Below are 21,283 nucleotides of genomic sequence, written 5' to 3' on the forward strand. Positions count from 1 at the left end.
GCCCTGGTGTTGGCTGAATGAACAACTGAGGGTGCACAGGTGGTGAGGAGGCCCAGCCTGGTCACACTGCTGGAAAGGGGCGGAGGGAAGACTCTGAGGCAGACAGCGGCGCTGCTACCTGCACTCCCCAACCTCTCTCCAGGCCGCCTCAGATCAGATCTGATAAGACTGTGTCCCAACTCTCAGATCCGTCACCAGATGAGCAGTAGGGAGGGACTCCAGCTTTACCACCAACAATAAAGGCACAGAAGAGGCAACATGTCCTGATGTCTGCAGTGACATGGCTTCTCAACCAGCCGATCCCAGCTGCCTATTAACTCACTAGACAACCAAAGGCTGTGAAGTCAGAGGCCCTTACAAGAAAACTATCATGGAGAGAAACAGACACCCCCCACTGAGGTTTTCTCATCATCTTAGCTTCCTTTCTCTCATCTTCGGGGTTAGACTACAAACATGAACGGGGAGTCCCTGGGGGCCAGAAAAGAGCCAGTGTGTTGGTTTGTTGAGATGACTGACCAGTTGGTCCTTACGCGCCAGGGTCCTGGGTCTCTCTCTCTCCCTCTCTCTCTCTCACACACACACACACACACACACACAATCTGCCATGTGTGCGGTCAGCGCCCTTCCCGAGTGGTGTCTCCCTCACTGCCACCCATAGCAGGTGCTCCCCATGTCCCCACTGCCCTGCCCCCAGCCCTGTATCCCTCACGGGCTCCTTGCAGCCTCCAGAGCCCCACTCAGGGGGAAGCAGCTCTGCCCTTCTCCCCATAACTCACCTCCCCAGCTCTATTAGCTGCAAACCTGTCCTGCTCGGCACGAGGATAACTAGTTAACCGCAGTTAGGAAATCTGAGAGCTTACCTCACAAACAAAGCACATATTCCCCCTCCACTCCACCTCAGACCACCTGCAGACCCTTCATCAAGTAGGAAACTCACCCACCCCCCGGGAGCTGAGAGCTGCCCCCCACCCCAGGAGAACCAGTCAAAGGGATTTCCTGAGAGACAGGATCACTGAGGGGAGGGGACACTTCATTAAGACTGGGTGGGGACATCTGCCAACCACCTCTCACCCCACCCTGGGAGCCCCCAGGGCTCTCCCACCTTGATGCTACCCATTGGGACTGGGTGTTCCCCTGCGTCTTCCCAGACTGGAGCTTCCTCACATGCCCAGCGCATCTACTAATCCAAGCCAGGCACCCCAGAGGTTTTCCCCAGGGCTCAGGATTTTAATTCTCCCCTTGAAGCCCTCTGAACTCATGGCCTGGCAGGAGGTGCACAGAAGACGGAGGCCACGTGGCTTAGCACGGGCTGTGCAGAAACGACAGGGGAGACAGGCCTGGGGTCACCATGAGCTGCTCAAAGATGGGGGTGACCACGGGCTGCAGGATTGGGAGTGGGGTGGGGGAGGCAGCGTCTGGAGGGAAAAGAAACAGCAGCAGGTCAACATGCAGGCTCTCCACGAAGGCTCCAGGACGGTGCCTAGGACCTGGGCCAGGTGAGTTAGAAACCAGCCCAGGCAGAATCGCCCGTGGTCAGGGCCCAGGGCGCGGGGTGGGGGGCAGGATCGAGAGGAGTACTCATCTCTCCCAGCCAAGGTGGAGCCAGAGATTTCTTCTGAGGGAGCGCCTGGGCCCACTATGGGCCACAGTCAGCACACACGGGGACTGTGCCCGGGTACCTGAGGTCCCAAGTGGGAAACTGTCACTTGGCCTGGGAAAGACTTGTACCACATCCAGCACCCTTCAGTGGACCTCCTCTCAGGTGGGGAATCTCCAAGTGCCCCCCACTCCTGGGGGACCCCCAGCACTGGATACAGGCCAAATGGACACCTCTTTGGTGTGGCCAGGCTGCAGTCCCAAAGAAACCCCATCCTCCAGAGCCTGACCGTGAGCTTCTGGGCTCCAAGGCCAGGCCAGGGCTGGCACACCAGAGGCCCACACAAAGGGCCACCCCTTTGTGATGGCTGACCAGTAGGACCACACCCTGCCTGGGGCTCCTTTCCCAGGGGATGATGGCCCAGGACCACAGGGCTCTCATGGCCTCAGCCAAGGGGCTGCTCAGGGCCCTGGTCTCCATGTGGACCTGGGAGTGTGCAATGCATTGCACCCCTTCCCTAAAGGAGACCCCATGCTAGTGCTAATTCCACAGGGCTCAGGCAGGTGGGGCATAATCTCACCGGGCCAAAGATCCCCCTCCCAGAAAGGTGACCAAGTCCAGGGTAGACACAGGGCCCGAGCCTCGCCCCTGGGACCCCTGCCCCTGGAGCTCCCTTCTTTCCTCCAGTGGGAAAGGGCCATCTCAGAACGGGGAGGGACTCAGAGACACAGTCAAACACCCCTTTGATGCTGAAGTGCATGTGAGCGCCCCCCTACCCTCTGTCCCCCAGTGGAATTCTGCTGGGCTTCCCCCAGAGGCTCCTCTGCAGGGCGTTTGGTCAGCCCCAAGCATATGAAAACTTAAGAAGCTAAACAGGCCTGGGGTCAGACCTGGACCACCTAGTGGACCCCACCCCAGCACCTCAGGAAGGAAGGGCAGACACTTAGGATTTCAAGCCGGGTAGTTAAGCAGGCAAGTGTGTTCTCCTAGAGAGCCCCTGGTGTCCTCAGAGGGGTCCTTCATAAGAGGAAATGACACACCAAAAAAAATTTTTCTAAGTCCGTAACAATTGAGAAACCAGTTCAAGTATCAGCAGACGATGGGAACAGCATCCCCCACATCCCCCATGATCACTGCACCCACACCCCCGATCACGGCACCCGCACCCCCGATCCCTGCTCCCACACCTCCATGCTCACGGCACCCGCACCCACGGTCACTGCTCTCACCCCGTGTGCAGGGCGGGGCACACATGAGTGCGTGCACACACATGCAAACGCCCTGGACTCAGCTTGGGGGAGACCACGCTGTCCCCTCGACACTGCTCCCTCTCACTACTGCCTCTGCCTGCAAGGGTTTCCCTCCTTTCACTCGGCAGCCTCCTGACCCCTCTTCACAATGCCGAGGCACCCCAAGATCACCCCTTTTATTATTTGAACCTCTTTGTTGAGCTTGTTCCATTTTCAACCTGTCGCCGCCCAGACTATCCCCAGCACAGGGCACACAGCCTTTCCTGCAGAGGAGTGCAAGTGTGTAGACACGAGGGTCCGGCTCCGAAGACATCCTTCTCACTGTCACAGAGGGCAGTGTGGCCACAAGACAAGAAAGCAACTGCCGCCAACCCGAAACTGTCCCGCACCTCACTGGGCACATCCGTTTGGTCCATCACTGCACCCCCCACACCCCACCTTACAAAGTCTCTGTGCCTCTGGGCCATGGGCCAGGCCCTAAGACCCTCTGGGTCCCTCTCACCTCCTCCCCGCAGGTGCTCAGACTGGGACCCACGTGTTCCCGCCTCTGCGGGGTCACAGCAGGCTGGGTGGTGCTCCTGTCATTTTTTTAAAGCGGAGCTGGCTTTTCAACATCGCTCACAAGTGTGTTGTTAAATTAACATCATTGCTTGTTAGCTCTCTGCTTTCAAATTAATGAAAGTGTTTCAGGATCAGCATCTTTTGTAAAAAGAGCAGAATGCTGATAACTGTTGGAGCTGAGGGCTTGTACCCAAGAGCTGGTCCCTCTGCTCTTGTGTGTGTTTCAATTCTCCATAATAAAAATAAACTAAAAACAGGATATTTTTTAAAAAGATTCTGATGGGCTCTTTTGAGCTCCTGCCATTGCACTTCCAAGCCCTGAGGATGAGGACGGCCGGGCTGCGGTCGCCACACCTAGGTAAAGGGCAGATGCCCGGGCACGGTGCTGTGTAACCCTCAGCACCTTCATCAAGGGGACGTCCTGGTGTCGGGGCCTGGCTCACCCCACCCGCTGGGGCGCAGCACCCACTCCAAGCCAGCCAGCCGCAGAGCCACGTGCCCGGCATTTCCCACCCGCCCATCCACAGCACGTACAGTGTTTCCCCACCTCCGTTCACCTTTAGACACCTGGACGCCAACTCCAGCCACAAAGAGGCTCTCACCTCACTACCCATTCCTGACCCTTGAACAAACTGGACTTTACAAATGGGTCTCATTGCATAGGGTCCCTCAGGGACAAGGTGAGTGTCCAGGATAGAGGGTGACATCTGCAAGTAAAGATCTGCTTTAAAACAAATCCGTAGGCTAAACCAGTGACTCCCCAAATGTGCTCCCTGAGTTTCTCATCCCTGCAGCAGGGCACGTGGATTTGGGAAAGCAGCCACCTCGCAAAACAAGTTCAAAGGGCACAAAGGGTAAAGGAGGGGAAAGAAGTCAAATTAGGCCCAACTCCAAATGACTTCTTAAGAAATCAAGACAGCGATGCTGACTTACCCTTCCTGAAACGCCAACAGGACCATCCCCAAATCCATTTAAAAACTTCAAGATTGAAACATGCCACACCAACACTGGTGCCGCTTCACCCTGTTCAGAAAGCCTGCGCAGGAGAGCACCCCTGGCACCACGTAAGCTGCTGAGCCAAAGCCGGCCGCAGAAAACACAGACGAAGTGGGCGAACAAGATGATGATTTCGGGGTTGGGAACACACAGCGCTGCCAACCGCTTTCCAGACCACGGCGGCCGCCGCCAGCCTCTGAAGGACTCCGCGGCTTCCCCACGGACGTCAAGGGAAGCCCGCGAGGTCAGCACCCGACGGTGGGAGCGGGGCCGTTCCCGTCCTAGGGGTCCCTGGGTTCCAGGGTCCCGGCCTCCACCCCCTACACGGGCCCCTCCCCCATTCCCCCGCCCAGCGAGGGCCGGCCTGGGAAGCGCCGCGAGCAACGCCCCAGCCCGAGCGGGCCCCGTCCCGCCCAAGATCCCTGGCGCGCGGACGGCGGGGCAGCCCGGCCTGGGGCGTGCCCGGGCTCGGGGTCGGGGTCGCGCGGCCGGGGCCACAGCTGAGTCCGCCGAGGCCGGGCGGGGGCCGCGCGGAAGGGCGCGGCCGGCACGCGGGGCGCGGACACTCACCACACGACGCCGTGGGAGCCCTCGCCGAGGTCGCAGGTTGCTGCAGCGCGGCCCCTCGTCGAACACCTGCCCGCGGACCACCTCGGGGCGCGCGCCCGCCGCCCCCGCGCTGGACACGAAGTTCCGCGGCCGCCGCTCGGCCAGCGCCGCGCCTCCCAGAGGGACCGCGCCGCCGCCGCTGCAGCCGCCGCCGCTGTCGGAGGGAGGAGGACCGGCATCGCTGGGGAGACCCGACGACCCGCCGTCCGCTCGACCAACTGCTGCCTGCCCGCCTGACGAACTGACCTGACCGTTGGGCGGGCGGAGGGAGGGGCGCCGCTGAGGAGGGCGCCCGGGCGGGGCCGGGCAGCGCACGCACGCGGATTGGCTCCCGTGGCCCCGGGGGCGGGTCTCGTGGCCTCACAGACTTGTAGCCTTGTTGCCTGTTAGGAATGATTCTGCTATGAATGTTTGTACACAAGCTGGTTTTTTTTAACCACATTGTTCATTGTAATTTTACTCGAACTTCATAGATTAAAAAACTAAAACAAAAATAGAGGGATTAACCGCATTTCAAATAAATGTATCTTTGTCATTGGAAACATTGTTTCATAAAAGATCTCTATAATGTACAAAAAGAGCTAATGATAAATAAATAAATAAATAAATAAATAAATAAATAAAAATTATGAAATGCATTAATCTATTGATTCTGTTTTGAAAGATTAACAGATTCCCTTCTGAATTTCGAATATTTATATATAACTATTATATATATTATATATTATGTAAGTTATAAATTAAGACACTTAGGAATAAATCTGGCCCAGGAAGTGAAAGAGTTCTGTGTGAAGACCTACAAAACCCTGATGAAGGAAATTAAAGAGGACTTAAAGACATGGAAAGACATCCCGTGTTCTTGCATTGCAAGAATTAATAATGTCAAAATGGCCACGCTGCCCAGAGCGATCTACAGATTTAATGCGGTCCCTATCACATTACCCAGGACATTTTTTTCACAGAACTACAACAAACCATCCTAAAATTTATATGCAATCACAGAAGACCCGGAATTACCAAAGCATTACTGAAGAAAAAGAACGAAGCTGGAGGAATAACCCTCTCAGGCTTCAGACAATACTACAGAGCTACAGTGAAAACAGCACGGTGTTGGAACAAAAACAGACATACAGGATCAATGCAACGGGATAGAAAGTCCAGAGATAAACCCACGCACGTATAGTCAATTAACCCATGACGAAGGAGGCAAAAATACACGGTGGAGGAAAGACAGTCTCTTCAGTAAGTGGTGCTGGGAAAACTGGGAAACAACTTGTAAAGGACTGAAATTAGAACACTCTCCAACACCATGTACAAAAATGAACCCAAAATGGATTAATAAACCTCAGTGGAAGAACAGATACTGAAAAACTCCTAGGGGAAAGCATAGGCACAACACTCGCGGACATACATTAATGCAATGTATTTTTCAACCAGCTCCTGGACTTTTGCGAATGAAAGCAAAAGTAAACAAGTGGGATCTAAGTAAACTCAAAGGATTTTGTACAACTGAGGATACCATCCACAAAACAAAAAGACAACCTACAGAATGGGAGAAAACCTTTGCAAATGATGTGACTGACCGGAGACACATTTCCAAAACACACAAACAGCTCATACACCCTAGTATCAGAGAAACAAGCAACCCAATCCAAAAACGGGCAGAACACCTAGGCAAACAATTCTCCACACCAGACATTCAAATGGCCAATAGTGCACATGAGAAAAATGCTCAGCACCGCTCATTGTCGGAGAAATGCAGATCAAAACTACAAGGCGATATCACCTTACACCAGCCAGGATGGCAATCACTGAGAAGTTTACAAGTGACAGATGCTGAAGGGGGTGTGGAGAAAAGGGAACCCTCCAGCAGTGTGGGTGGGAGGGTAGATGGGTGCAGCCACGATGGAGGTTCCTCAAAAACATGAACATAAACCTACCACGTGATCCAGCAATCCCACTCCCGGGAACATATCCGGAGAAATAGAAAATTCAAAAAGACACATACACCCCAGTGTTCACAGCAGCACTATTTACCACAGCCAAGACATGGAAACAACCCAACCGTCCATCAACAGATGCCGAGATAAAGAAGATGTGGTACACATATACAGTGGAACAGCACTCAGCCATAAAACAAGAATAAAATAGTGTCACTTGCAGCAATAGGGATGGACCTGAAGATTATCATTCTAAGTGAAGTGGGCCAGAAAGAGAAAGAAACATGCCATATGACATCATTTATACGACGAATCAAAACAATAATAACAATAATAATAAGGCCACAAATGGACTTTCCTCCTAACCCTAAACTCCTGTGCCTTTCTCTCAAACCCTGCAGCTTAGAACTGTGAGGAACTTATGGAATGTGCAAGAATTATCTAACATAGCACTTTAGTAATCACAATCTTGTTCTGCCATGCCATTATGATTTCTACTTAATTTTTTAAACCTCATTTCCATCATGACATTCTAAGCACATTTTAAGGAAATTAAAAGAAATCCCTGCATTAAATTTGCAAAAGTGTCAATAAAAAAAAATCAGGAAATAAAACAGCATGATAAACGTTAAACAGTAGTTCAGAAAATTGCATTTCTACTTTGGCTAATTTGGCTTAACATTTTTTTACATAACATTTACATTTTCATTAATTTCAACTTACAAAGTCTGAGTTGACGTCTTTGAAGCTATGCTACTTTGAATTAACTGAAGTGCTAAATGTGATTTTTTGTAACAGCTTTATTGAGATAAAATTTACATACCATAAAATTCACCCTTTTAAAGTGTATACACCAATGGTTTTTATTTAGTATATTCACAGAATTGTGTAACCTATCACCACTATCTAACTTTAGAACATTTTCATCACACCAAAAAGAAATCTGCTCCCACTGGCAATCCCTCCTTATCCTCCCTTCTCCCATTCCCTGGCAACCACTAATCTAGCTTCTGTCTTTGTGGATATGCCCATTTTAGCCATTTTATATAAATGGAATCATATAATATGTGCTCTTTTTTCCTACTGGCTTTGTTCGCTAAGCACGTTTTTAAGGCTCATCTATAACACAGCATGTATCAGTATTTAATTCCTTTTTATGGCTGAATAAGTTTCCATTTTATGGATATACAACATTTGCTTATCCTTTCATCAATTTATGAACTTTAGACTGTTTCCACCTTTCACTATTATGAGTAATGCTGCTATGAACATTTGAGTACAAGTCTTTGCGTAGACATATGCTTTCAGTTATCCTGGGGATATACCTAGGAATGGAATTGCTGGGTCATACGGTAATTATGGTAACTCCATGTTTAATTTTTTGAGGAAGTGCCAAACTTTTTCCACCTTGGCTGCATCGTTATATATTCTCACCAGCAATGTACGAGAGTTCCAATTGCTCTACACTTTTGTCAACACGTGTGACTTTAGTCTGTCTTTTTGATTACAGCCATCTCAGTAGGTGTGACGTAGTATTCCATTTGGTTTAGACTTGTATTTCTCTAATGACCAATGATGTTGAGCATCTTTTTATGTGTTTATTACCCATTTGCATATCTTCTTTGGAAAAATGTCTATCAAACTCTTTTGCCCTTTTTAATTGGGCCATTTGTCATTTTATTGTTGCACTGTAAAATTTATTTATATATTCCAGATCCTTATCAGATATGTGACTTGTAAATATTTTCTTCCATTCTGAGTTATCTTTTCACACTCTTCATGGTGTTTTAAATTTTAATGAAGTACAATATATCTATATTTTTCTTTCGTTGCTTGTGCTTTTTTGGTGTTATATCGAAGAAACCACTGCCTACTCCAAGGTCATGAAGGTTTACTCCTACGGTTTTTCCTAAGAGTTTTACAATTTTAACTCACCCATTCTGAGTTACTTTTTGTATATGAGAGGAGGTAGAGGTCCAACTTCATTCTTTTGAACGTAGGTAGTCAGTTGTGCCAGTACCATTTATTACAAGACTAGTCTTTCTCCACTCAAATGTCTTGGCACCATTGTCAAAAAATCCATTAATCATAAATGTTAGGGTTTATTTCTGGACCCTCGATTCTATTTCATTGATTTATACATCTATTTTTATGTCCACACCATGCTGTCTTATTTACTATAGCTTTATAGTGAGTTTTAAAATCAAGAAGTGTGAATCCTTCGATTTCACTGCTCTTATTCAAGATCATTTTTACTACTCTGAGTCTCTTGCATTTCCATATGAATTTAAGGACAAGCTTGTCAATTTCTGTTAAAAAAAATAAGGCAGTTGGAATTTTGACAAGGGCTGCATTGAATCTATAGATGAATTCATGGAGCATTGTCATCTTAACAACATTAGGTCTTCTAATCCATGGACAAGAGATCTATTTACCTAGGTCCTGAATTTCCTTCAGTGGTATTTGTAGTGAAAAGTGTATGAGTCTTGAACTCCTTTTATTAACTTTATTTCCAAGTATTTTGTTCTTTATGATGCTATTATAAATAGAGCTGTTTTTGCTAGCATATAGAAACACAATTGGTTTTGTGAATTGACTTTGTATCTTGCCACCTTGCTGAACTTGTTTATTAGTTCTAATAGGCTTTTGTGTATGTAGATGGGTATTCCTTAAAATTTTAAATAGAGAAGACTGTCACCTGCAAATATTGATAGCATGACTTCTTCTTTTTCAATCTGGATGCCTTTTATTTCTTTTTCTTGCCTAAGTGGCCTGGCAATATAAGCATTAAGAGCCGACAACCATATCTTGCTCGTGATCTTAGAGGCAGTCATTCTTTCATTGCTAAGTATGAACGGGTTTTCAAAGATGCTGGTTTTACACAGATGACCTTTATTGGGCTGAGGGAATTTTCATCTGCGAAGAATTCACTTTACCAAAGAAAGGTCTGGCCTTTGCCCTCAGGTTCCAGAGGTAATCTTCATGCCTGTTGGAGTGTCTTAGTTTGCCTATGGGCCTTGAGTCACACTGGAACAATATGATCAGGGTGGAGGCTTTGGGCCACACAGTATCTTTAGACCTCTGGAGAGACTACAGACTGAGATCAACCATATGATCAGCCACTCAGGCCTATGCAATGGAGCCCCAAGGAAAAGTCTGAACACTGAGGTTTGGGTGAGGTTCCCTTGCTGGCAGTACTCCATGCGTACTGTCACATATTCATGGCAGGACAGTTAGCACATTCCACATTTGGTACGTCCCTGGATTCTGCCACATGTATTTCTTCCCTTGGCTGATTTTAATCTGAATCCTTTCCCTGTAATAACCCGTAACTGTGAGTATAACAGCTTCCAGTGAGTTCTGTTGAGTGATCCTAGTAAACCTAAGGATGGTTTTGGAAACCCCTTGAACTTACAGTTGGTGTCAGAAGTGAGGGTAGTCTTGTGCGAACTACTGTTGTTCCCCTAACATTGCTGTTGCTTCAACTCTCTGCACCTTCTCTTCCTAGTTTCTTGGGTCCTTTTATTATGAGAGTGTAGTGGATTTTGTCAAAAGCTTGTAGTGCCTAATAAGATGTCATTTTTTCCCTTTAGTCTATTAATATGTTGGATAACTGGTTGATTTTCATGTTGAACCACTTTGTGTTCTTGATATAAATCCCGTACAATACAAACATTTTTTAAAACAACCATAGCAATATGGCTAAATTGGCAAAGAAAAACAGGAATCAGATGTTTTGTGTTAGGAAAGTATAAGTAATGTACTCACCATTCATTATCCAAGGCATATCAAAGATCACCATTTTTGCTGAAAGATAAAAAACAATTCGTTGACTGTGACTTAGTACCATGATAGTAGTATCACTTACACCTGGCCTAGAAAAAACTGGTGATCTAAATTTAACTAAAAACTGAGCTGGAGGACTCAGTTTTAATTCCATGAAGTATAAGTGGTGCTAGAACTAACTTCTCACAATGGTGAGGGGCCTACCTAGGGGGACAGCTTGTGTGAGATGAATAATGTACTATTACTGCCTGCTGGCAAATGGCCTGTTCTTTTATTCATTTATTGCTCTTGTTGTTTGCAGAAAGGTACAAGAGAAAATAGTTACGTGGGTAAATGGAAACTTTGGATGTTGCATGTTGTAATAGTGCTAAAGTCCACTGCGTTTTAAAATTATTTCAATGTCTAATTTATGCTTTCAGTTATAATTTCCTAGAGATTATATTGTTAAGCCCGCTCTGGCAGTTGTCCCCCCATTTTAAATAAATCATTATGTTTTAAGAAACAAAAATTATTTCAGCTTTTCTTAATATTATGAGCCCCAGAAAGCCAATAATTTCAAAATATACAGAAGTATCATTTTCATGCTTAGATGAAGATATTAAGCAGCCATATTAACAACTGTGATAAAAAATCAGAAACCACAAAGGGGATTTGTATATCAAATTCGGATCCAGAGAGTTCCAGTGAAGATGGTGGAGTGGTAGGACCACGAGCTCGCCTCTCCTTGTGACTACAACCAAACCACAACTGAATGCTAAACAACCATCGAAAAAAGACTGGAACCTAGCAAAAAAGATCTTCTGCAACTGGAAACATAAAGAGGGAACCACAGCAGGATGGTAGGAGGGCTGTGCTCAAGATATAATTGGGCCCCATGCCCCCCTGGTGGGTGACTCACAAGCTGAAGATTTGTTAAGTCGCAGAGGCCCTCCCACAGGAGTGAGAGCGCTAAGCCCCACATCAGGCTCCCCAGCTCGGGTCCCGGCATTGGGAAGAGGAGGAGACCCCAGGATATCTGGTTTTGAAGGCCAGAGGGGCTTGGCTCTGGGAACCTCAGGGGACTGGGGGAAACGGAGTCTCCATTCGCTTGAGAAGCATACACCGAAACTCATATGCACCAGGTCCAAGGGCAGAGGCAGTGATTTCATAGGAACCTGGGCCAGACCTGCCTGCTGGATTTGGAGGGTCTCCTGGGAACGTGGGGGACGGCTGGAGCTCACTCAGGGGACATAAAAGCTGGTAGGGGACATTCCAGGAGTGTTCATCTACATGAACTTTCCTGGAGGCTGATATCTTAATTGGATCATTAGCACCAAGACCCAGCCCCACCCAACAGCCTGTAGGGAAGCCTCAGACCAAACAACATGCAGGGTGGGAACACAGCCACACCCATCATCAGACTTCCTGAGCCACAAAGGCCTCTAGACACAGCCCTACCCACCAGAGGTCCAGGACCAAGCTTCACCCAGATGAATCCAAACATAGTATTATTCTACTCCGAACAGAGAACCTCCTAGAGTGATTATATTACTGTAGGACAAGTAAAGTACATATAAAGAACAAGGTGTCTGCAAAGAAGTACCCTGGTGATTAATACCTCAGTCTTCATCTGAGATATGCCTAAAAAGATCTGGACTCAAGATTTTAAGAAGTAATAGTTGTATTTCATGACAAATTTTGAAGCATAATCAATTTAGGATTCTACAAAATTCAACATCTGCAAAACATTATGTAGGTAAGTATATATACATTATCTCTAGTTAAATCGGAATGATGGTGTTCATCTTCATATAGATTCATGAATTTATGAATAATTTTCTCAAAAGAATTTGAGATGTGTTTTATAAGGTAATAATAATAATTATGCTATTATAAATGGCTCTTCACAAACCCCTTTAGATGTTTCAATAAATAAGTGAGTATTTTATTTTCATTTCGTACATACAAGAAATGAGCTAATAATACAGGGTAATGATTCTCTATGGACCAATGACTGGCACTGCTCAACGAGGCTTAATGAATCAGGGTAAATGCCAGATCCAGGAAGAATCTAGAAGGAACAGGTTCCCCAAACCAGACACTCTCTACCCAAAAACATTTATGAATAACTCTCTTTCTGAAGACATGAGAGCACAGGGCTAGGAGTGGCACTGGTCCTTGATACTCACTATGCTTTTTGTCTGTTCCTCACTTCATATTAACACTAACGTGAGAGCATGTGAAAGTAAAGTGATCTAGGGATTTCATGCTTTAGTGTGACCTGAATCATAAGTCCTAAAAGACCCTAATTGTGGTATCTGCCAGGGGTGTGCCCGGGCCGACCTCTGAGTTTCCATATGTTGATAACCCTGTTGCCTCTCTTCTTTTTACTTTCAGCCCCCTGGGTTTAAAACTATGACTGTTTATGTGGGATGGCATCTTGATTTCCTTGGAGGGAAACCATCATATAAGTCCAATACATCAAAAATGAATACATAAAACTTAGGAGTTCTTCATTTAGGTAATTAATAGAAGAGTCATAATTAAAAACAAACTCCAAATGTCACACTCAAATACAGCACACTACTCAAGTGTTTTCTTAGTGACAATTTGCAAACAGCAATTAGAAACACAGTATACTTTATGGAATGAGTATTGCTTATCACACAGTATACTTGCCAATATTTCTCATCTGTTTCTGGCATGTAAGAAGTTCCATATAATAAATGTTAAAAAATAGTAAATTTAATCTGTCAATTGAAAAATTAGTAAAAAGCAAGATAATCTTGGAAAAATGTATGTTTTTATGTCTCTACGTGTGTGTTTTATAGGATGCCATATATACAGATTATAACTTAAGGTTTTAAAACTAACTGTAAAGGACCATGATTATTTATGAAAAATTTCCCCTGTACCTACTAGGATATATACTTAAACTTCTATGAACACATTTAAGTTCTTCACCAGAAAACAAGGTCTCAGGTATTAAAATCCATAATAATGTAACGCTCCACAATTCTCATTGTCTATGGTTTCAATATATTACATTTTTATAAAGGAGTAAGTTACTTACAGAGGTATTTAGGGTAATAAACCTTAAAGCAGTTGATGATAAAGCGTACAAAGTCCATGTCCTAAAATAAAGATTATACATTTAAATCTTTCAGACTGTCCACATTAGAGAATTTTAAATTGCATATTTCTTAAGGTGATAAATTATTAAATACCAATGAGACAATTATCAAATTCTTAAAAAAAAAATAAGCTCATAAAATATCGATATCCCCAGGGATTAGGTTTTAAATCATTAAGCTACTTATAATATTTAGTCCTAAAACTGAGTTAAAGAAATTAGATTCTTAAACATCATTCATGCTATCTCAAACTAGTTAGATACTTCAGGCTGCTAAGGTAATGTGGCATTACAACATGGATCTGAAAAGCAAATCCCAAAGAGAAATTCTAAAAATCTGTTGAGCAATTAAAGAATTAGTATAACAAGTATACAGTTTATTACCTGACTACTTGCAATTATAAAACATACGTATATAAATTCTGTTATGTCTGTTTTTTAAACCTAATTGCTACACCTCATAATAGCTTCAATAAAATATACTTTATTAATCTGATTATATTAATCTGCTGTATCTACTTCACTTCTGGCTTCCTTCCTCCTTATGTAGGAAGGTCTCAGGTATTAAATTTTGAATTTTTTAGTTTATATTCAAATGTTGTTCACTGACTCCAATTTCTGGGAGACTTTATAGCTATCTGTTGGTTCTACTGCATTGAAGACAACAACAGGAAATTAGATTATTAGAGTTACTATTCACTGGATCATTTCATTCTGTTTCCATTGGCTGCAGGTTGACTTACTAATCCTGATCAGCCATGTTATAAGGCCTGCAGGATGAAAGATACAACCAGGAAAACTTAAATCCATCAATTACTAAAAGGTGAGTTGTCCGAGAGATGAGAGTCTATAAAGTTATACCTAGCATGTGAGTTGTAGCATCTTTAACTCCAGTAAACTGAAAGTAAGCATCCTTAATGATCTAAGGTATTTATTATGGGATAAATCCTAGTATATAATAATACCTTTATAACTAATCACTGTGCACAGAGTTTAATAATTTGTAGTTAAGTTAGAATCAAACAAAATATCTCCAAATAACTAGTCATATGAAGATTTGGTTACCTGGTATATGATCTGTGGCCCCCAGACTTTCCCTAAAAAGTCTTCATCCAATATTCTTGTTTTCATCTTTAACTGAATAACTTGGTTTATAAAATCCCAAGTTACTGCTCATTCAAGTCGATATGACAGGATGCCACTGGTGTACATACATTAGTGGGTACTATGTAAAACAGTTTCAAGAAACCCACTGCTCTGCATACTGTGAGGATGTTTTCAAGGATGCTATTCATTATCTTATAAAATGTCTTCCTTTTGAAGACTCATGAAAGATTTTTCTTCTAGTTCAAGTATCAGGAATGGATATACTTTTCTTAAGACAATGGCTTTGAGCAATTTTATACGATTCCATTCCTTTCAGGCAAGCTTAAAGCCAAATTAGTGGCCCAACTCTAACAAATAATTAAAAAAAATTTTGCCACGCAATTCTGTATACAGCTTTAAAGGCCAACTTAAATCTTTTGTGAATTATGAGGGCCATATATAAAAATAATTCAGTAAAATTCTAGGTATTTGAAAACATTAATGATTTAAACTCAATAATGAAAATAAACCTTATTTATAAATTAAAGATAATGAAACAGTATATAAGTAGGTTGAAAAATAATCAGACAGCTCAAGTAAATTCTTTGGCCCTATATTTGTCAATAAAAAACACTTTTTATGATTCTGGATTAATAATCAGAAAACTATCATACACAAAGGATAACAGAATCATGATTTACTTTCATGGAATATTTATTTATCTAGGCATTTTGATGTAGATTTTGGATATAAAACGATTACTATGTAATCTAGAACTCCGTGACATGGAAACCAGATTGAAAAAATAATCTAGGGCAAATGACTCTGATATATAGAAAGATGAAAAAAAAATTTGTGGTCCCACTGTCTAAAAAATCTTGTTCTCTCAAGCCTATTTTTTGTTTGTTTTTTTAATGTCTAAGGTTTCCCTTTTTGGGGCCTAGGTATTTCTATGATATAATCCTGTCACCTTTTCATTTTAAGAAAGGTATTTTCCAGTGTTACTACAAATTCTTTATAAACATCATTCTACACAGGTACACATACTGCGTTAATGAGATACACCATAATTCACCACTTCACCATGTTGACATTTACATTTTTTCTAAGTTTTCACCATTTTAAATGACACTCTGAAAAAAACATTGTGATGTACAATGCTTTTTGTGTACTCAAGTTTCCTTCTTTAGAATAGATTTCCAGAAGTTAGTTACCAAGCAAAGAATATAAATATGAACACTTCAAGGTTATTAACATACTTTGCCAAGTGGATTTTCAAAAAGATTTCAACAGTGCCCCAGGGAGGTCCCTGAAGGGCAGCTGACTGCTACCAGAATTAGCCACGGTCTGAATGTCAGAGACAGTAGCTCTAACAAATGCACCAACAAATCCCCATCGCTGCTGAAAGCTTTGTAGTTACCACGAAGGTCACAAGGGCCCGAATTAAAGACTGGTAGGTTTTATTTATTTTTTAAGCTTGGCAAAATCTCCTGAAGAAAACTGGTTTCCAACGCTAACCAAATCAGACAGACAGAAAACAAATCCAAAAGAGCAAGTGAAAAACCCCAACAAAATCACCAAGCACTGTATATGCAAAAAACTCAAATGAACTACTCACCACGGCAAACGTGGCCTGCAAGCAGTGGTCCGCTGGAGAACATACGTTACTTTACTCCACATTTACTGAGTGCGTTACTCTCTGCCAGGCCCGGGGAGGGTGCTCTATAGGATATGAGCTTTGATAGAAGAGTTCACTGTTACCACATCTACTCATTACTCTGCCAGCCTCGACATCTTCCTTCCATATCTTGCCTATCAGACAAAGAACGTTTCTAGGAAATCTACAGTTTCAGTGCCAAATACTGAAGCACATTTAATTCTTTGCAAATCCTATTCCATGTCTGACTTCACTCACAGTGCAGCAGAAAAAAAATAAATCCCAAACATGACTTGGCTAGCTTGGTTTTATAGCAATATTTGGTTGGGGAGGTGGGGTGGGGGTGGCAGGGAGGACGGGAGAGAGGGAGGACGCCGCGATAAACGATGATTTAGAATTAATGAAAAATGCTTACTATGCTATTTATTCCAGTCTCTGATAGGTCAAACATCACTGTTACAGGTTTCCCATTTTCTCTCTGAGCATAACGTTCCAACCAGAATGCAATAAGCTTCTTTTTGTCCAGTATGGTCTTATGGTCTTTTATATGATACTTCACCCTGATCCAGACTTTAAGCGGAACATTAGATAAAAATAAGAAAAATATTTATGGCACTATAATACCATTTTACACACGTATTATATTATTCCTTTTCCTTGACATTTTTCTTTATTTACAATTAATTTTGTTTCTCAGATTAAAAACATCCCCCTTCTTTTAAATGAGAAAGAGTGTAGAGGAGCAGAAAGGTCAACTATTTTCCTTCACTTAGAAAATAAGCTTTCCTCTTTAATAAGTAAGGGGGAAAAGAAAATACAGATGAACAAACAGTATTTGGCAATAATCTAAAAGTACTCTACACAGTGCTTAACAAAAAAGAAAACACTAGAAAAATGTTCCTTCCAGAGGGAAAGCCCCGACAGAAGCGCGCAGTGGCAGGAGCGGCTGCGGCGCTTATGGGCGGACCACGGCGGCCGAGGCAGAACCGGGCGCGTGGAGAGGGACAGCTGAACAGAGGGACACCGCTGGGCCTGAAGGACTCTGAATCAAAGGCTAAGGTGTTCTGATGACTACACCTCACTCTTGAAAAGCCAGTACAATTAAATATACTTACACAACTTGTTCCCTTCTTTGTCATAACCGTGGAGATAAATGCCACCAATTTCCAATAACCACCTGGGAATGGAGGCTTCGGTCAGGTCTAAAAAGTGATAAGATTAATGAGTAATTATAACTTAGAGGTCTTTTAAAAAGAAAACTTAAAATGTAACGATTACTGTTACATACTAGCTCTGATATTAAAAAGAAAAAAAAAAGATGACGCTTATTCAAATATCTGGAAAAAAATCCTCTGGCAATAAAACATGGTGCTTCTTACTAAGTAGAAAAAAAAAAAACTACATGAAGACATAGATGAAAGAAATGGAAAAAATCCATTTGCCTTTACGTGCCTGCCATTATTATGTGGATGCATTTTCACGTTCTGGTTGTATTTCACATAATCACTTGCAATTAATAAATATTATCACTACTGGACAGTTTCAAAAGAACATGGCAGTATAATATCCACATTATAGCCTCAGAACTGATAGCTTCTCTAGTAAAATATTTTTCGACGAGGTTTGATAACCAGTAGAGTTTAATGTATTTTATAATCTTGGGGCAAGTGGAAAATACTTCAAGAAAAACGTTAGATCCTTTAGCAGGAGGTCCACTCACTAATGCGGCCAAGAACGAACACAAGGCAGCACTTCCCCAAGGACTCGCAAAGATTTATCTTTCCCCACCCCTCTTTGTCATATCGCTGCTGTTTGCCACTAGAAACTAGCAAGTCTATGTAAGAAAAACTATTACTGAGTTTAAAGCTTTATTCTGTACTTAAATGACTGAGAAATATCAGGTTTACATTTCTTTGTTTGATTAATAAATGCTTCACTGTTGAAATTACCAACAGTTTTTATGTTTCCAATCAAATTATTTTTTAAATACTCTCCCTCGGAGAGAATCCTTCTCCAAGTATGACAACTGGGGGGGGGATGTCTTTTCTGGATATATTTGTTGGCTATTTTGTATTAAGTCTCTAGACTCGGTCGCTCCGGAGTTTCTAATCCTCAAGGTCAGGAAAGCCTTCATATCTTGTCAAAACCAGTAGTTATGCCAGCTTCGTCCTGTTACGTTTTCAGGAGGACAGAGATGACGGGTAACCTTTCCTGAGAAGAGTTCTTCATTTACTTGGAAGATTATTATAAAACCCCCTCCAAGATTTGAAACTTTCTGGGGAGGAAATTTCAATGTAGAACTGGGCCTGGAAATCAAGAAGGGGAGGCTGCCACAGGCATCCTTGGGGGTGAGCTTGCTTTGGGGCCCCATTCACCTATTAGCTCCATGCAGAGCCCCTAGTAGCACAAGGAACCCTGGGAGCAGAGACAGGCACCAGGCAGCAACTGAGCAAAACAGGCAAATAGTGTCTCCTTAGCTCTAGGCCTAGTAGTGCGGATGCTGTCTTGCTATTTTAATGGCACCAAACTAAACAGGCACAGCTTAGGAGACGCTGCTGTGAGTGACGAATGTTGAGTGTGATTCAGCTCCTTGGTGATCTGGTTTCCTTATGAATGATCCTACTTTTACAACTTATTCATAAGATGCTCCTTTCAAAATGTTACTGGGTCTTTATAAAACATTATATTCTGGTGTTTATGATGATTGCCAAGAATATTTGCAAATACACTATTAGATAAACGTAGAACAGTAACATTTATGCAGGGGAAATAGTACACAGTCAAGGTGAAAGTGAACAGCTTACCGTTGACAGACATTTCCTTCCTCCACTGAAAACTCTCATCAAGCATCTTCAGTGTTTCATCTGCAACATTATGCCTCCAAAGTAAGTAACTTTCAACCCAGTTATCATCTTGTTGTAGTCTTTCAACATCACATGGATCGTATTTATCTGACTTCTCTATGGCAAAAACTAATAAATATCCAAGTCAGCTAAATTCTGCAGTGAACGATAACCAACACTCATACCAGTGGAGAAGAAAGACCCGGAAGAGAAAGCTAAGCTAGTTAAAGACAGATGGACACAGGGATGCAGTTCAGATGAAAATGCAACTTAGAGGACTGATGGAATTTCTAAGTGTGAGAAGAATAAAGTTATCTAAAAATTGCAGCTTTATTTTAAAACAAGCCACTATAGATTTAAAAAATAAGACCACAGTATAATATTTTGCAAACCCCCTCTCAAACTATAAACTAACATCTAGGAAGATCAGTTATGTTATCTGAACTTGAAATCCTTACGCTAGTCAATGAAAAATGAAATTTTATGTTTAAAGAAAGAACTAAGTTATAGTTAAAAAGACATGTGTTTGGCAAGCATCTTTTTAAAAAATGAATGTGAAATGAAATACAAAATGGAAAACTATGTGTGCAGCATTTCCCATAGTTTATTGGAATAATTGTTGCCAATAATAACTTCTCATTCTCCATCTACACACATGCTGTGTTCTCATCAACCTCTATATACCTGACATTCCTCCTTCCACACCCCACTCTGTTTTTCTGTAACTGAACTTTCCTTGTCTCCTCACAACCACCTGCACATCTGAATTCTCCCACTCTGCAAGAGTCCTTCCAAATGCTTCCTCTTACTTCCTGTTCCCAGAAGTAAGTCTTTCCCTCCTGTGAAGAGCCACAGGACCTGAACGACACCTTTCTTAAGGCACTTAATACATTTCCCCTTGACTCAGAGTTATGGGCATGAATGCTGTATCTTTCCATTTAGAGATCATAACAGCACAGCTATACATCCTAAGAACCCCCCAAAACAGATTATAGTAGTGCCAATTAAAAGGCATTTAGGAAACATTTGTTGATGAAATCTATTTCTTCTCTATTTTTATTTTCTTGGTTAGTCAGTACTCTCCCAGGGCCCCAAGGAAGAAACTTCAGAAAACTCCCTGGCTCCTTCATCTCCATTTTTTGTGCATCTACTTAGTTGCCAAGTTTTATAGATTCTGTCTTCTCTCCATTTGCTCTGACTTACTTCAGGCCCTCAGAGGTAACAGCTGAAAGGGTAGGGAAGTATAAAGTACATTGACAGAATTATCTTCTTTGGGTCCCAATTTCCTTATCTTTCAACTGTTTTTTAGATGCTCACAGGGTTGTGTGAGGATCAGATAAAAATGTATGTATGAAAGTACTTGAAAGTTTAAAGCATGATAAAATACAAGATAAGGCCATAAGTCATGCAACTGTGGAGTGCTACCTTGGATATGACTTTCAGTATCTGGGCTCTATTTTTCTAATCTATACAATAAGTGGTTCTGTTGTAGGTAAACCTTGCAAAATGGTTTTTTTAGCTCTGCTATTTGAAAATTCATCAGTATTCAAAGCACAACTTTTCTTTAATTGTAACTTATAAACACAAGTTGGAAGTAAAGAATTTACACACTGTTTAGCAGCAAGAACGCCCCTGGGAGCATCTGCCCCAACGGAACACCATCCCGTCTGGCCACTGGACAGCCCTCTCCACTGGACCAATATGGTGTTTTCCTTCAAATTACTGACTTCATTTTCAAGAAAATTTCTGCCAAATACCCAAGTCTGAATAACCATAGTTTACTTAACAGCTGTTCTTTCAAATAAAAATGGTAGTCCATGAAAAATGTGAGCAATTTAGCTGGCTA

The 21,283-nt window shown here is 42.8% G+C and overlaps 1 protein-coding gene across 9 annotated transcripts in view; it reads right to left on the reverse strand.

The window, feature by feature from the left end:
- Nucleotides 1–17,765, reverse strand: part of LOC105062796 (uncharacterized) — a 94,042-nt gene extending 76,277 nt beyond the window's left edge. For 6 of the 9 annotated variants that reach the window (XR_012501499.1, XM_074350049.1, XM_074350053.1 and 3 more), the window contains exons 1-6: nt 17,010–17,148; nt 16,556–16,673; nt 13,792–13,852; nt 10,722–10,760; nt 5,260–5,396; nt 4,975–5,167 (exon numbers count right to left, since the gene is read on the reverse strand). Coding sequence is in view for 8 of the 9 variants with exons in the window: in XM_074350049.1 (XP_074206150.1) it covers nt 4,975–5,167; nt 5,260–5,396; nt 10,722–10,724 (333 nt within the window). In the remaining variant the exon portion in view is untranslated. Of the gene's footprint in view, nt 1–4,974; nt 5,168–5,259; nt 5,397–10,721; nt 10,761–13,791; nt 13,853–16,555; nt 16,750–17,009; nt 17,149–17,709 lie in introns of those variants that run through there. The other 3 variants (XM_074350047.1, XM_074350046.1, XM_074350052.1) reach the window with 3 other exon arrangements.
- Between the last annotated feature and the right edge of the window lie 3,518 nt (nt 17,766–21,283).

The sequence above is a fragment of the Camelus bactrianus genome, chromosome 22, assembly GCF_048773025.1.
Source record: "Camelus bactrianus isolate YW-2024 breed Bactrian camel chromosome 22, ASM4877302v1, whole genome shotgun sequence".
NCBI lineage: Eukaryota > Metazoa > Chordata > Mammalia > Artiodactyla > Camelidae > Camelus > Camelus bactrianus.